The sequence below is a fragment of the Netta rufina genome, assembly GCF_964035555.1.
Source record: "Netta rufina genome assembly, chromosome: 21".
Classification (NCBI taxonomy): Eukaryota; Metazoa; Chordata; class Aves; order Anseriformes; family Anatidae; genus Netta; species Netta rufina.
In genome coordinates, this window is record NC_140145.1 from 6,773,917 (window position 1) to 6,786,949 (window position 13,033).

Genomic DNA, 13,033 nt, shown 5'->3' on the forward strand with positions numbered 1-13,033 from the left:
CACAAAAAGCTGGTCCTGCCCTGCTGTGAGGGCTCTGCCCCCTCCTGATGCTTCCTTCTGTTTGTCAAAGCTAAACTGGGCGCTGCGTGTACAGGCACACAGCAATCTGAGCCTGAGCCAAAAAAAATCTTATTTTTTTTCACCTCCATCTGAGATGCAAGAGGCAGGTAATAAAGGAAGGGAGAAAAAAAAGCCTTAGACTAACCAGCTAACACCCAGCCTTTCAGGTAAAAGTGTGACTGACCCTTTGTTCCAAACAGAGCCATGTGCTACCCAAGCTGCAGGCAAGAGATCCACTTTGTTCCTTCCTGCTAGCCCAGCTCACAGCCACAGTAAGGAATAAAATAAGAGTCAGATGGTAACTCTTTGCTTACCGTGAGCGATGTGAAGGTCATGCACATCCCACCAAAGCCGTTCAGAGCCAGCGCAATGAATATCAGCACAGACAGAGCTGCAACAGAATAAAAAAAGCTCAAGAGCCTTTACTGGGGTGGGGAGGGAAAGGAGACCAATGTGCCATCAGGACTTTGGTCCCAACGTGCAAACCTCAGAGGACCAGCACCCTTGGGATGTGCCACACTCCTTCCAGCCCAGCTCATCCCACCAGCACCCATCTCCCTGGCCACACAGCGAGAGAGGGGCTTTTCTCTAGGGAGCAGGCTTGCTGATGTAGCTTCTCTGAATGGGTCCCAGAAGCAAGATGTACTTGAAGGAATTGGGTTCAAAGTGTCATCGCACTATCTGGTCTTGAGGAGCACGCTCCAGCCATCCCCAGTGAGAAAGCAGATTACACGTGGTGTGCTATTACCCATTTCCCAACCCTGGAAAAGCCAGGAACTTGCTTGAAATTGCTCCTTACAGCACTTGGCCAAGTGCAAAGCTGGGGGAGACCTGGCTATCTCAGGCGTCTGGCCCTTGCCAAGCACTTACAGCCTCCCAGGCCAGCAGACACTTGGTCTGTGTCCCCAGCGAGACCCCAGGGCTGCACGTGGAGCACACAGCTCCGTGCACGTTCATCTGCACCCCAAAAATTGGGCCGCAACCCCAAAACCCTCCAAACTCAGCACCAAATGCCTACTTACAGTCGGGGTTACTGGCACCGTATGCGATCAGCACGCAGGACACAGCGAAGCAGGCGCTGAAAGGGAACCAAAACCATGAGTGTCCTCCGGCTGGCCTTACGTGCAACAAATTACACATCCCTCTCCCTCCTCAGCACCTCGTTAAGCCAGCGCTGTGTAAATTATGTAAGGAAGCTGGCGATTTGGAAACAAAAATCCAGGGAAATACCCGCAGATTACCGAGAAGCCTTGCACAAGGGCTGAAGCAGCAACATTCCCTCCCACTGCTCTGGCACAGCTCTTGCTGAACCCAGATGCCCCGCTGCTTTTCCAGCACGGAGCTTGCCCAGTCATCCCCTCGAGGTGACCAAGGACAGCAGCAGCCTCGGTTCTGTGACCCAGCTGCGGTCACAGCTCCTCGCAGGTAGGGTCTGAGTCAGGCTTGCCCTCCTTTTTCCCACCCTGCCTACAGGCCAGTTTGGTTTTGGTACAGTTCAGTGCTATAAAACTCAGCAGCGCTGGGGCCCACTGCGCCCAGCAAGCCACATCCTCCCGTGCCACGGCAGGAGCTGTGAGTGACATTGTTATCGGGGACAGAAAGCAGCGCAGACACCACATGGCACAGAGGGGACCCAGAAAAGGCAGGCAGGACGGGTTTATCTCAGAGTTAACTCCCCAGCTTGCGAGCTCTGATGTAACATCTTGGTTTTGCGCCTCTCAGGACATAGCTGAAGGGGAAAAGCTAGCTGCTGTGACTCACAAGTGACTCCGCTCTTCCTCCAGGCTCCATCTGGCCGGGAAGCAGGGAGCAACGCTGGAGAGCTGAAGCTTGGACACGGAGTCCCAAAGCCCTTCCCTTGTGGAACAACTCATCGTGCTGCCCAGTGCTGGCCAAAACCATCCCAGAGCTGCTCAGGCACCCCATACACAGCCCGCAGCTTCCAGACCCATCCCTCATAAGGTTCCTGATGTTTCAGGGACAAGCCAACAGGCACTGCACCCCTCAGCCTCTGATAAAGTGTGAATTCACCCCTCAGCCCACCCTAGTGCCCGGGACACCGACCTGCCCAGCAGCCGCAGCTTGCGAGGGCCGTACTTGTCCATGACAATGCCCAGGGGCAGCGTGATGGCGCTGAGCAAGAAGGAGCCGATGGTGAAGGCCAGGTTCAGCATCTCATCCTGGGCATTGCACGAGGGCCACTTGTGCTCTGCCTCCGTGCTGTTCTCGTCCTCAGGGCTGCCCGTGGAGTTTCCTGCACGGGACGATAAAGGAGCATCATTGCAGCGTGTTGGGACAGGGCTTGGAGGCAGGCAGGGAAGAGAGGAGCCTCCGAAATTATCTCGATTATTTTGATTGCAATCAGTCAGAAATGGAGAAGGGAGAGAAAAAGAGCAGAAGGACAGGGGACAGCTGACGAGGTCAGCTCGGAGCAAAGGGTGCGCAGGCGCCTGGGAACAAGTCTCCCATGAAGAAGGAGCAGGAGGGCAACAACCTCAGGACGGGGCAGAGCAACCCGAGGACAGAGCCCCATTAATTTATAGAACTACACAAGTTACAGGGCACTGCCCCAGCAGGACTGGAAGGGACTGAGATAAAACCTAAAGTACTCCTAATCCAGGACTGGCGTGCCATCAAGGATTTTTTCCGAACTAAACTGGAAGTGATAACCACAGCCAAAGCGGCTATTTTGGGTCCAGATGGCGGGCTGACGAGGCCTGGCACGGAGCTCGGAGGACGAGCCTCCTGCCCTCGGCCTGTGAGGGATGGGGAGGCAGCGGCCACCGCGCTGTCCTGCTCCCAGGGGGGCGGGCAGCTCACCTGCCCCCGCCGGTCATTAACGGGTTGGGGCATCTTTGGCTTCGACCCCGTCATTAGTTTTTTTTGTGTGTGTGTTTTTTCCAAGTGGTTTTAGGCCACACGGCTCAGTTACACCTCTGACTTTCTGCTCTTGACTTGAGGAACTGCGCAGGCAGACTCCCACGCCGAGCAGAGCTGGCGTTGTGTAACAGACACAGAAACAGGACCGGGAGAAAAAAAAAAAAAAAAAAAAGAAAGAAAAGGAAAAAGAAAGAAGTTCCCTTTTCTCTGCAGCAGCAATTTCACCGGCTCTTGCCACCTTCCCTCCTGTCACAAGCCCATCCCAAGAAGGTTTAAGTCTCCTCCAACAACGTGGGTGCCTTTAGACTTTGTTAACCCAGAGCCTTGGTGCGCTCCACCCCTCCTTCGCCCGGCGCTTATCTGACGTTTCGGTAACCTTTGCTGGTATGACAAAGCACTTGCCTTTCTTTTTTTTTTTTTTTTTTTAAACTGCTGCAGTGAGCCAGTGACATAAAGCACTCTCCTCCATATTTAATAATTGATCTGACAAAATTCAATATTAAAGGAAGATTAGAAGGAGGAGTCACCTATGTAACCATCTGTGTGAAGTGAGACCTGAGATCCTCAGTGCTGGGGTTAATTAGCAGGAACCCCTAATATTCCTAATATTCAAGCGAGGACGCTCACTGCTTGGTGTGGCTCGTGGTCAGGCTCTCCCCTGCTGCTCGTGCCACCCCACGTCCCCATCCCACGTCTCCCTCCCTTCCACCCCATTCCCCCCAAGCCCTGGCGGTGACTGGTTTCACCCTGCTTCTCCCAGCTGGCATTTTTCTCTCCTGCTTGCCAAAACAACCCTCCCGGCTCTGTGTCAATCGCAAACAAACCACGGGCCACCTTCCAGACACCAGGTATGAGCAGGAATTCAGGCGCTGCTATCAGAGGCTTAAGAGCTCCTGCAATCCTTCCTCTGCCCCCTCCCAGCCCTCTGGGGAGGATGCGAGGCGTTTCCATTCACGTTGCCCCCAAAAACAGCTCTAAGATGGTCTCAAACCGCCTGTGGCAAGCAATGACTGTTTGCTCATTCCCTTTGCTGTTTGCTCCTGGTGGATAATTAATCCAGCCCTTCTCCTGCCCTGATAGCCACGGGTAGCCAAAGTGACAGACATGTCCCCAAAAGGCCCCGTGCAGCAGCATCCCTTCTGCGGGGAGGATGCACTTGAGTCACATCCTTACAAATCAGTCCTGGACAGACCTGGGAGCCTCTGTGGCTTCACACCACATCTATATCTCTTCACTTTCACTCTTTCCTTCACCATCTCCCCGTGCTGTGGCTCAGGACCCCAAACACCAACGTCCCACGGCATCTCCACGCGGCAGGCGGAGGTGTGGGGCTTCGCCCCCAGCACCAAGGCTCTGGGGCTCTCCACCGAGATAAGCTCACAGGAAACAGATGTGGTGCGAGGCTGAAGTCAGAAAAACAAGAGGGGTGGCGTGCTGGGGAGGGGGGGGAAGAGTGACAAAACAGCAGTGATTTCCCTGTGTCAGCACTGTGCGGACACAGCTCAGCTGTGGACGAAGGGACGTGGGCAGTGCAGTGACCTTACAGCCACAAGAGGATCTCAGACCAGAAATATTCAGCACCGGGAGCCGAAATAGATTAATTGACGTTAATATATGGGTGTGTATGGTCACAGCGTGACCCCAGGGTGCTCCTGCTGACTGCAGGCCCTCCGACAGCACCGGGGGGAAAAGCGAAGGGGGTTTGGCCATCTCTGCAGCCCTGCTGCTGCCAGGAGGGCTGGGACCAGGGCAGCGACTGCAGGCTGTGCCTGTACCAAGCGCCTTGTTTACAGCTGCTGGCCGCCAGCTCCGAGGAGGGGCCAGGCAGCAGCGCTATGTGGAAATACAAATTGTTTGTGAAAATAGCAGCAGCCCCTGAGCAACAAGGGAAGATCCAGCGAGGCGTAATGGAAAGGATTCGAGCGGCCCTTGGCACCTCCTCGTCCGGGGAGTCTCTGGGAGGTGCCACAAATAGAAAATTTTGGAGGGGCTGCAGGTGCCTGGCCGGGGAGCCTGCAGGTCACCTGCAAGGGGAGTGAGTGGCAACGTGTGACAAGGACAGGAGGAGATTAATGGGCAGAGAACCTGCCTCGCTGCTCACCTACCCAACACGCCTGGCTACGGCAAACAGCCGTTTCCTTCAATCACGGCTCAGATCCTGTTCCAGATCACTGCACACCACACTGCCAGGGAAAAGCTCCTACGTGCCCAGCTCCATCCACAGCGGCGCTTTGGGGAAGGGCAGTCCCTGTGCCGAGGGCTGTGCCCTCCCCAAATCCTCCTGCCAAGTCCACCTTGGACGTTGTGCACGTGTGCCACCACGGCACGTGAGCAGCCCAGGTTGGGTCCGTGCACGCTCCCCGCGGTCTCACCGACCAGCCAGAAGGAGCTGTGAGTCTTTATCAGCAATTACAAGAGCACACTGCTTGGTTTTACAGCGCTTCCCCTGCCAGCAGCAGGATTTCTGCTGCCCAATTAGTAGTTTTGAGTTACTATTTAAAGAATGGCAGAGCTTAGGTGAGAGGAAGGCAGCCTCGGTAATCATTTATGTCAAGCTCATCGCTGGGATTTGTTCAGGCTGTTCCGGGGACGTTTAAAGCCATCCTTTCTCCCACATGAAGTGCTGTAGGTTTCACGAGAGGGTCAATCATTAACTACTCTTTGCTGACCCCTCCGAATCCCAGGCACACAGCAGGTCACCTGAGGAATGAGCCTGGCTTTTTCAGGAGCGGCTGCCATCTCGCACCAGCACAGGTTTCCTTTCATCTTGTTCCTTGGATCAGCCTGAGCCGAGCAGGAGAGACAGCCCCGGCAATAACTCTAGGACACTGCCTGAGTGGCTTCACCTTCCTCTTCTATTTTATTTTCAAAAAAAGAAGAAAAAAGAAAAAGGAATAATAATAAAAAAAAAAAAAAAGCAGGGACAAAGTCTGGGAGTGCTGGCAAAAAAAAAAAAAAAAAAGAAAACAAAATTAAGAAATCACAGCAAAATGCATGTGCAAACAACTGATCCGCAGCCTGCCCACATAAGAACATGTTTTCTCTTTTTGGGATGGTGTCATACTTCTGGGAACTGGGAGGAGATGTTCTTGCTTTACACCGCTGCGAACTCAACGGGCTTGGGCTTCCCTCCGCGCCTGCCCCTCTGCTCGCACCTCCCTGACCCCGATGAGCCCCAGAGCAGCCCCGGCCCCGCATTATTTAAGCCCCCAGTCGCTCCCCGGCTGTGGTTTGGGTCCGCAGTGGTTCTCTCCCCAGCTGGCGCCGCTGACAGCTGCAGGGCAGCGCGGCGAGCTTCCTGCTGAACTCGAGTTTTTACCACGCTCACACTTTTTCCTGTTTACAGGGTCGCGTGTGCAGCCTCGCCACGAGCCCTCCGCACGTCTCACCAGGCCCGAGGGGCCCTTGGGGCTACGAGGCCCCACCGCAGCCCCCGGGGTTTGGATCAAACACTCCAGGGCCGCGAGGCTGCGCCTTCCCTCGCCCCCATCCAGGTGTGTTACGCTGAGGTGGGTGAATTAGCTTATCGCCTCCTCGGTTTTCCACAGCCCCGTCTTACAGGAAGGTCCTCTGTCCCTCTGCCTCCTTATCTTTGCTCTTTGTGAGCAGATTACCAAGTTCAATGTCTTTTTTTCCTTTAAACGTGCTTCAGAAATGCCTAAGCCTTGAGCTTCCCAATCCAAGTACCATCGCGGCAGCACAAGGCCCTGACCAGATCAAGTTCCCCGGCGGCTGATAAGGCCCAAATCCTGATAAAGACCGCGGAATCAGCATTCGAGCCGAATGAAAGATGCTGCTTCAGTTGGTTAAAGGCCAAGTGGTAGTGTAGTAAAATTCAAATGGGAACAAAGTGCCACCACTGGATTCCTTGTCAGCAAATTTCAAGCATACCTCGCGCTGTGGTCAAGTCTGCCACCCGGAACAAGCAGAGCCCTCCACTCAAACCCTCTTGCACAACGGCTTTAAAAATATTTGCTGCTTCGATGGGGGTTTTTTCAGGTGTCCACCTCCGCTCTTGTGCAACCGAGCCGACCCTACGTGGTTGTAGGGCGGATGGGCAAAGCCCAGCGCCAGAAGCCAAAGGCAGAAAGGGAAAAAAGGGGGGATTTGAGGAAGACCACGAGCCCATCGTGAATTGGAGCCACGTTCTGGGCAGCTGTAGCTACCTTCAGAGAAGAGCCTGCGGAAGGGACAAGGTCTAGTTTTCTCTTTAGTTGGAAGGCATCACAAAGTGCAGAGCTTTTGCTGACAAACGAAAAGCCCTGCCAAGAACCTTTGGCTCATTAGGAAAAGTCTTTTTTTTTTTTTTTTTTTTTTTTGCAATACTTACATGCACACAGCGGCATTAGGAACAACAAGTGCCCAAAGGCTACTAGTTACAATTTCTTTGTTTCCACCCATCTTCCAGCCAAGAGCCGCATGATTCAATGGGTTGTGCTGAGAAAGGCAACTGCTGGGCCACCCTAACCCCAGCAAGGGTCAAAGGCAGCACGGTGCCAAGCCCTACGGGGTCGGTCAGGGCTCCTGCCACCACAAAGGCATCTGCTGTCCCCAGGCCTGGAGCTTTGGCTCTTCCCTACCTTGTCCCGGAGGTTGTTACAGAGAGGACAACAACAGAGAAAGGAAAATGAGCAAGCAAGGATGGAAACTGGCAGAACTGCTCCTCGAGGCTCATCACAAGCCATTTTCTCAGCCAGTATTTGAGGACAATGAGAATGTTTGACTCCTTAAGTGTGTTTTTAGGGTTTAAATCACCCTGCCTGGGGGCACAGGTTGGGAGGAAGGAATCGCCCCCGGGGCAGTGATTCGATTCCATCGCCTCTTCCCTGCGGTCTGAGGCACTCCCAGATGCAGCCAGACCACAGCAGGCAAACCAGGGTGAGAAGCCACAGCAAATCTCACCAATCTGGGGCAAAGGCAGACAAATCAAATGCAATGGAAGCAAAAAGCAGCAGGACAGGCCCCAAAGTGAAGCACAGCTCCTGTCAGCAGGGCACAGCTCAGGGCACCGATAGCAAAGTGGCTGCTCTCAGCCACAGTCAGCGTTTGCTTATCAGCTCTGGCGTGTTTTATCTCAGAAAGCTCCACCTGGGTTTAACCAGACCTCTCGCACTGGCCTGAGGCAAAGTCACCGTGGCTTGGTGACAGCACAGCAGCCTCTTTAGGCCTGAAGTCTCCTAAACGGTGTCCAGCTGCTGGAGACGCTCCCTTGCGTCACCTGGAGGGCCGCTGGAGATGTGAGCAACATGGACACGCTTGGAAGAACCATGCTATGAGCAGAGGGCAGGAAGGAGAAGCAGCAGCCACGCTACAGCTGACAAGAACCCAAACCCGCCAGGTGCAGCTACGAGACTGAGGCAGCCACCCACAGGCACACAAAGAGGCCGTAACAAGGGGCTGATGAAACAGAAACACAACAAGCGAGGGGAAAGCCAAAGTATCATCACAGCTGTTCACTGCTTGGAGGTCATTTCCCCACATCATAGATTTCCCCCACTATTCTCAGCCGTTACCTACTGAGGTATGGCTCTGGTGCACGGCTCTGGGTCCATGCACTTGTTTCCAGCTCCTTCCCTTCGCTGCTCCCTCCTCCATCCCATGCCCACCAGCTCAGTGCAACCTTCCCATCTCATCTGCTCCCTTGTGCTCTGTCCAGAGCCCAGACACCCAGCTCCTGCCTCAATTTGCTCTACTGGCCCCTGTTGGTCTCATCCCAGCCTTCCCACCCAGCTGCAGGCAGGATCCCTCCCCACAAGCCATCCATCATCCCCCAGCACCCTTGGAGCCACACCAGCCTTCCCTCGCAGCGCTCGGCCAGGCCTCCGAGCAGAGGCAGGACCCCAGGCCGAGAGGAAGAGGCTGTCCAGGAAAACTGGACCTAATCTTTGAGGCTCCTTTTCTGTTCACCCTGCAAAGCAGCAGCAACCACAGGCACGTCGAACCACCATGAGGATGCCTTCCTTTTTGGAAAGGGAGGCGCATCCAGCCCACACCACCCCGAGGCCGGGAACCGCGCCCCCAAACCCCAGCAGCCGCTTTTTCACCCGTCTCGAGTCCACCACCTCCTCAAGAGCATCCTTACCCAACTCGTGGCAGAGGTAGGAGTAAAACCCTTCCGCCTTCAGCATGATGAGCAGGGACCCCCAGCCCAACAGGACGGCGGAGAAGAAGAGGTTCTCGATGATGGCCGTGAACGCCATCCACCAGCGCCGGCGGTGAGCGGTGGCGAGCGTGGGTGCCATTGCTGCGTGGGAAGGGTGCCCTCGGCCACAGTCTCAGCCTGCAGGGATCAGAACAACGACAGGAGAGGTCATGGACACGGCACAGGCTGCTCAAGGAGAGTGAAAAAAAAAAAAAAAAAAAAAAAAAAAGTTTAAAAAGAGGGCGCTCCGCAGGAAGGTAATAAAGGCTGCCCGGTGAATGAAAGGCACTCAGGTGTAAAGCTCATTTTTGCAGGCAGCGGCTTGCCAGGTGCCCTGGAGGGAAGGGGGAGCACGAGTGCCCTTGGTGCAGCCCCTCCAGTGCTGGTGCTGTGTGCCAGAGGAGCGTTCAAGGGCTCCGTTCCACCTCCCGAGCAACAGGTATGAAAACACAGCAAATATCCCCTGCCCAGAGCCCGCTCCCCCTTTGCAGCCCACTTGCAGGGCAGCAGGGAAGCACGTGCAGAGCTGGGAGCTGCCTCAGCACCCTGACCTCCTGCTGCTTGGGGCAGAGGCTGGGAGCAGGGAGGCAGCCCTATAGCAGCTGTAGTGTCCCAGCAGCTCTGCTCTGCCCCACGGGAGGCACGGATCTGCCCTGGAAAGCGGTCACGAGCGATGGTCCTATACACGCTCATACCGCAGGCGGCTCAGCAAGGAGCCCCTCTTTGCTAAGCACACGTCTGCGAGCAAGGCGGGATGCATCCTGCCCCATGCCAGCCCCGCAGATGGCTGGTGGTGGACAGCCCGTGCCGTGCACGTGCCGCCCCGTGGATGCTGCGGCCGGATTAACATCCCCAGCTCCACCTGTCCCGCGAGCGGCAGCAAATATAGGAGCAGACCCGGTTTAGCTGGGGGAGCCCCGAGGTGTGGGGCTGCCCCTGGGTCATACAGCAAGAGGCCATTTTAGACGAGCTGGGTTTTCCCCCCCCACACCCTAAAGCATGCTATGATCAAGCACTACGGGAAAACAAGCGGGCTGCCCGAGAGGGTCTTCGGGGGCTTGCCACGGGGCCAAGGTGCCACCACCCCCTTGCTTTCCAACCCCCTACAGCGGTGCCAGGAGGCCAGGGCCACCCTGCAGCCACCCAGGCTGCCGCAGAGAGCGAGCCCCCTGCCCCCGGAGCCCGCCTGCAGCCCCCCCAAGGCCCTCCACCCACCCACCCACCCATGCAGCGCGCAGGCCCGCTGCCCCCAGCGCAGCCCGGACGTGCTTCCTCCACACCTCCTCTTCCTCATCCCGTGCACCCGCGCACCCACCGCCCCCAGCCCCGCTCCTCTCCATGCTGCAGCCCCCCCCTTGCTCACCGCCCCCAGGCACCCCGCTCTGCCCCCACCAAGCCCCCCGCTCACCCCGCTATGTCCCTACAAAGCCCCCCATGCACCCCGATCCCCCAAAAAAACCCATGCGCCCCCTTACACCCTTCTCCGTGCCCACGGATTGCTCCCACACCCCCTGCTCCCCCCCAGCAAGGAGCCCCCTCTCCCTCCGGCACCCCTCCCAGCACCAATCCCACCCCATACACCCCTTTTCCCACCCCCCAGAAAAAAAAAACCCTTCTCACCCTGCTACCCACAAACTGATGCTCACCCCACCCCGCTCTCCCCACACTCCCCCCCCACCCCGGCTGCACCTCTCTGTGCCCCCAGCACCACCCCAAGGGGGGCACCCCATTGTACGATCCCCCCCTCCCCAATGCACCCCATAAGAGCCGACACCCCCGGTGCAGCCCTACCCGTGGTACGCCTGCTCTCCCCAAATCCCTTAGGGCGACCCAGCCCGCAGCCGGCCGAAAACGAAAGGGTGAAAAAGGCAAAAAAAAAAAAAAAAAAAGCCGCGAAGGCAGAAAAATGGGGGAAACGGGGCAAGATGAAAGCAGAAAAATATGAGGAAAAAAAAAGAAAATATGGGAAAAACATGAATATGAAAAAATAAAAAATTAAAATGAAATGTAAAATTTTTTAAAATAATAAAAAATGAATTTTAAAAAATTAAAATCGCCACCACCCCGAGCATCCCCCCCCCCATCCCCGGACCCGCTGCCGCTCACCCCGGCCCCGCTCCGCCGCCGCTCGGCGCCGCCGCGCTCCCTCCGGTGTTTTTATCCGCCCTCCGCAGCAAACAGCCGCCGCCGCCCATTGGCCGCCGCCACCACCAATGGCCGGGCCGCCGGGGCACGTGCCGGGCCCGGTGTCCCCCCCCCGGTGTCCCCGGTGTCCCCCCCGCGGGGCCCGGTCCTCCTGGTCCCGGTCCCGGGGAGCGCAGCGCGGGGAGCGCGACGCGCACGGAGCGCCCCGGAATCATGCCTGGGGGGGGGCAGAGAGAAGGCACCCGCGAAGCTTTCCGGGAAAGGAAAGGGGGAAAAATAAAATTAAATTAAAAAAATAAAAGGAAAAAAAATTTAAAAAAATAATAATAAAATTAAAATTAAAAAAAAGTGAAGATTAAATATTGAAAAATAGGCATAAAAATAAAAGCAAAGTTAAGACATAAAATGAAAAAATGAAATTAAAATTGAAAAAGAAAATAAAAATTAAATTAAAATTAATCATTAAAATCACTAATTAAAATTAAAAATTGAAAATTGAAAATTGAAAATTAAAAATTAAAAAATAAAAAATAAAAGGATAAAATTAAAACAAGGTTAGAATTAAAAATTAAATTAAGGCTAGAATTAAAAATTAAGGTTAAGATTTAAAAATAAAGTTAATGAGGTTAAAAATTAAAAAAATGACGCTAAGATTAAAAATTAATGTTGTGATTATAATTAAGCCTAAAAATGCCGTTATCGTGAAAATTAGCATTCAGATTAACAATAAAATAAACTTTAATATCGTAATATTAATGTTAATATTAAACGTAGAAAAAACATTAAAATCAATATTAACATTAATATCACAATATTAAGATTAACATTAAACATTAAAAAAAAACACACATTAAAGTCAATATTACCATGAATATCACAATATTAACATTTTAAACCCATTAAAGTCAATATTGACATGACTATTAATGAACCGAGGTGGGTGACGGGTGCAGGATGCGGCCCCGCCGCACGCTCCCCTCCCGAGCACGGGGGGCTCGGAGCCCTGCAGCCCCTGGTGCCCGCGGGGCCGGGTGGCGGGGATAGGAGCGGGATGAGGACGAGGAGCGTGGTGTCAAGTCCAACCCTGCCTCATGCCCCATTAGGAGAATTTTCAGATTCACCTAACGCCGAGTCCCAACACCGAGCCATCGCCCCTTGGCTCACTCCTGCACCGCAGCCACCCAGGGGTTTGGCCACCACGGGGCCATTTTGGTGGCCGAGCGAGCCCACAGCGGTGTTTGGGGCAAGGAAAGGGCTCTGGGAGGGTCTCAAATGAGGGTCCCAACTGATGGGGGCTGAGGGTGAAGGTGCTGGGGTCCGGACAGACGGACACACACCGCTGCGATGGGTGAGAGAGGAAAGCCTTGGGCCTCGGGAGGAAGTTTGCAGCAGCGGGGCAGGAGCAGGGGGTTCGGCCAAAGCAAACAGCCATAAAAAAAGCCCAAGGAAAATAAAACAGCTGGGGCCGATGCGGTGCCTGTGGCAGCCGTAAGGGAAGGCCAGGAGGGCACAAGGCCTGCGGAGACCTCCAGAGCCTCAGGGATGCCGAGAGCGCCGCGGGGCTGTGTTTGTCTACGCTAGGGGGCAAAAAGAAGCTCTCAGAAGAGCTGCTGCCCTCTGTAAAGACGCCTGGGGAATGAGTAAACATCGTGGAGAGAAACATATAAAAGCTGAAGTGAGGGCAAAGCACAGCGCTGGCACAGAGAGGCATTTACACAAACCGGCCAGGGACAAGGGGAGGCTGGAAGGGAGGCGAAAGCTCCTGCCCGGCCTCAACGGGGGTCTGTGGTGGGCTCCGGTGGTGGT

The 13,033-nt window shown here is 54.9% G+C and overlaps 1 protein-coding gene across 1 annotated transcript in view; it reads right to left on the bottom strand.

The window, feature by feature from the left end:
- Window positions 1-11,243, bottom strand: part of SLC43A2 (solute carrier family 43 member 2) — a 31,497-nt gene extending 20,254 nt beyond the window's left edge. The window contains exons 1-5 of the mRNA XM_084299653.1: window positions 11,189-11,243; window positions 9,023-9,220; window positions 2,125-2,314; window positions 1,083-1,138; window positions 375-451 (exon numbers count right to left, since the gene is read on the bottom strand). Of these exons, the coding sequence (XP_084155779.1) occupies window positions 375-451; window positions 1,083-1,138; window positions 2,125-2,314; window positions 9,023-9,182 (483 nt within the window). The 5' untranslated portion in view covers window positions 9,183-9,220; window positions 11,189-11,243. The remainder of the gene's footprint in view (window positions 1-374; window positions 452-1,082; window positions 1,139-2,124; window positions 2,315-9,022; window positions 9,221-11,188) is intronic.
- Between the last annotated feature and the right edge of the window lie 1,790 nt (window positions 11,244-13,033).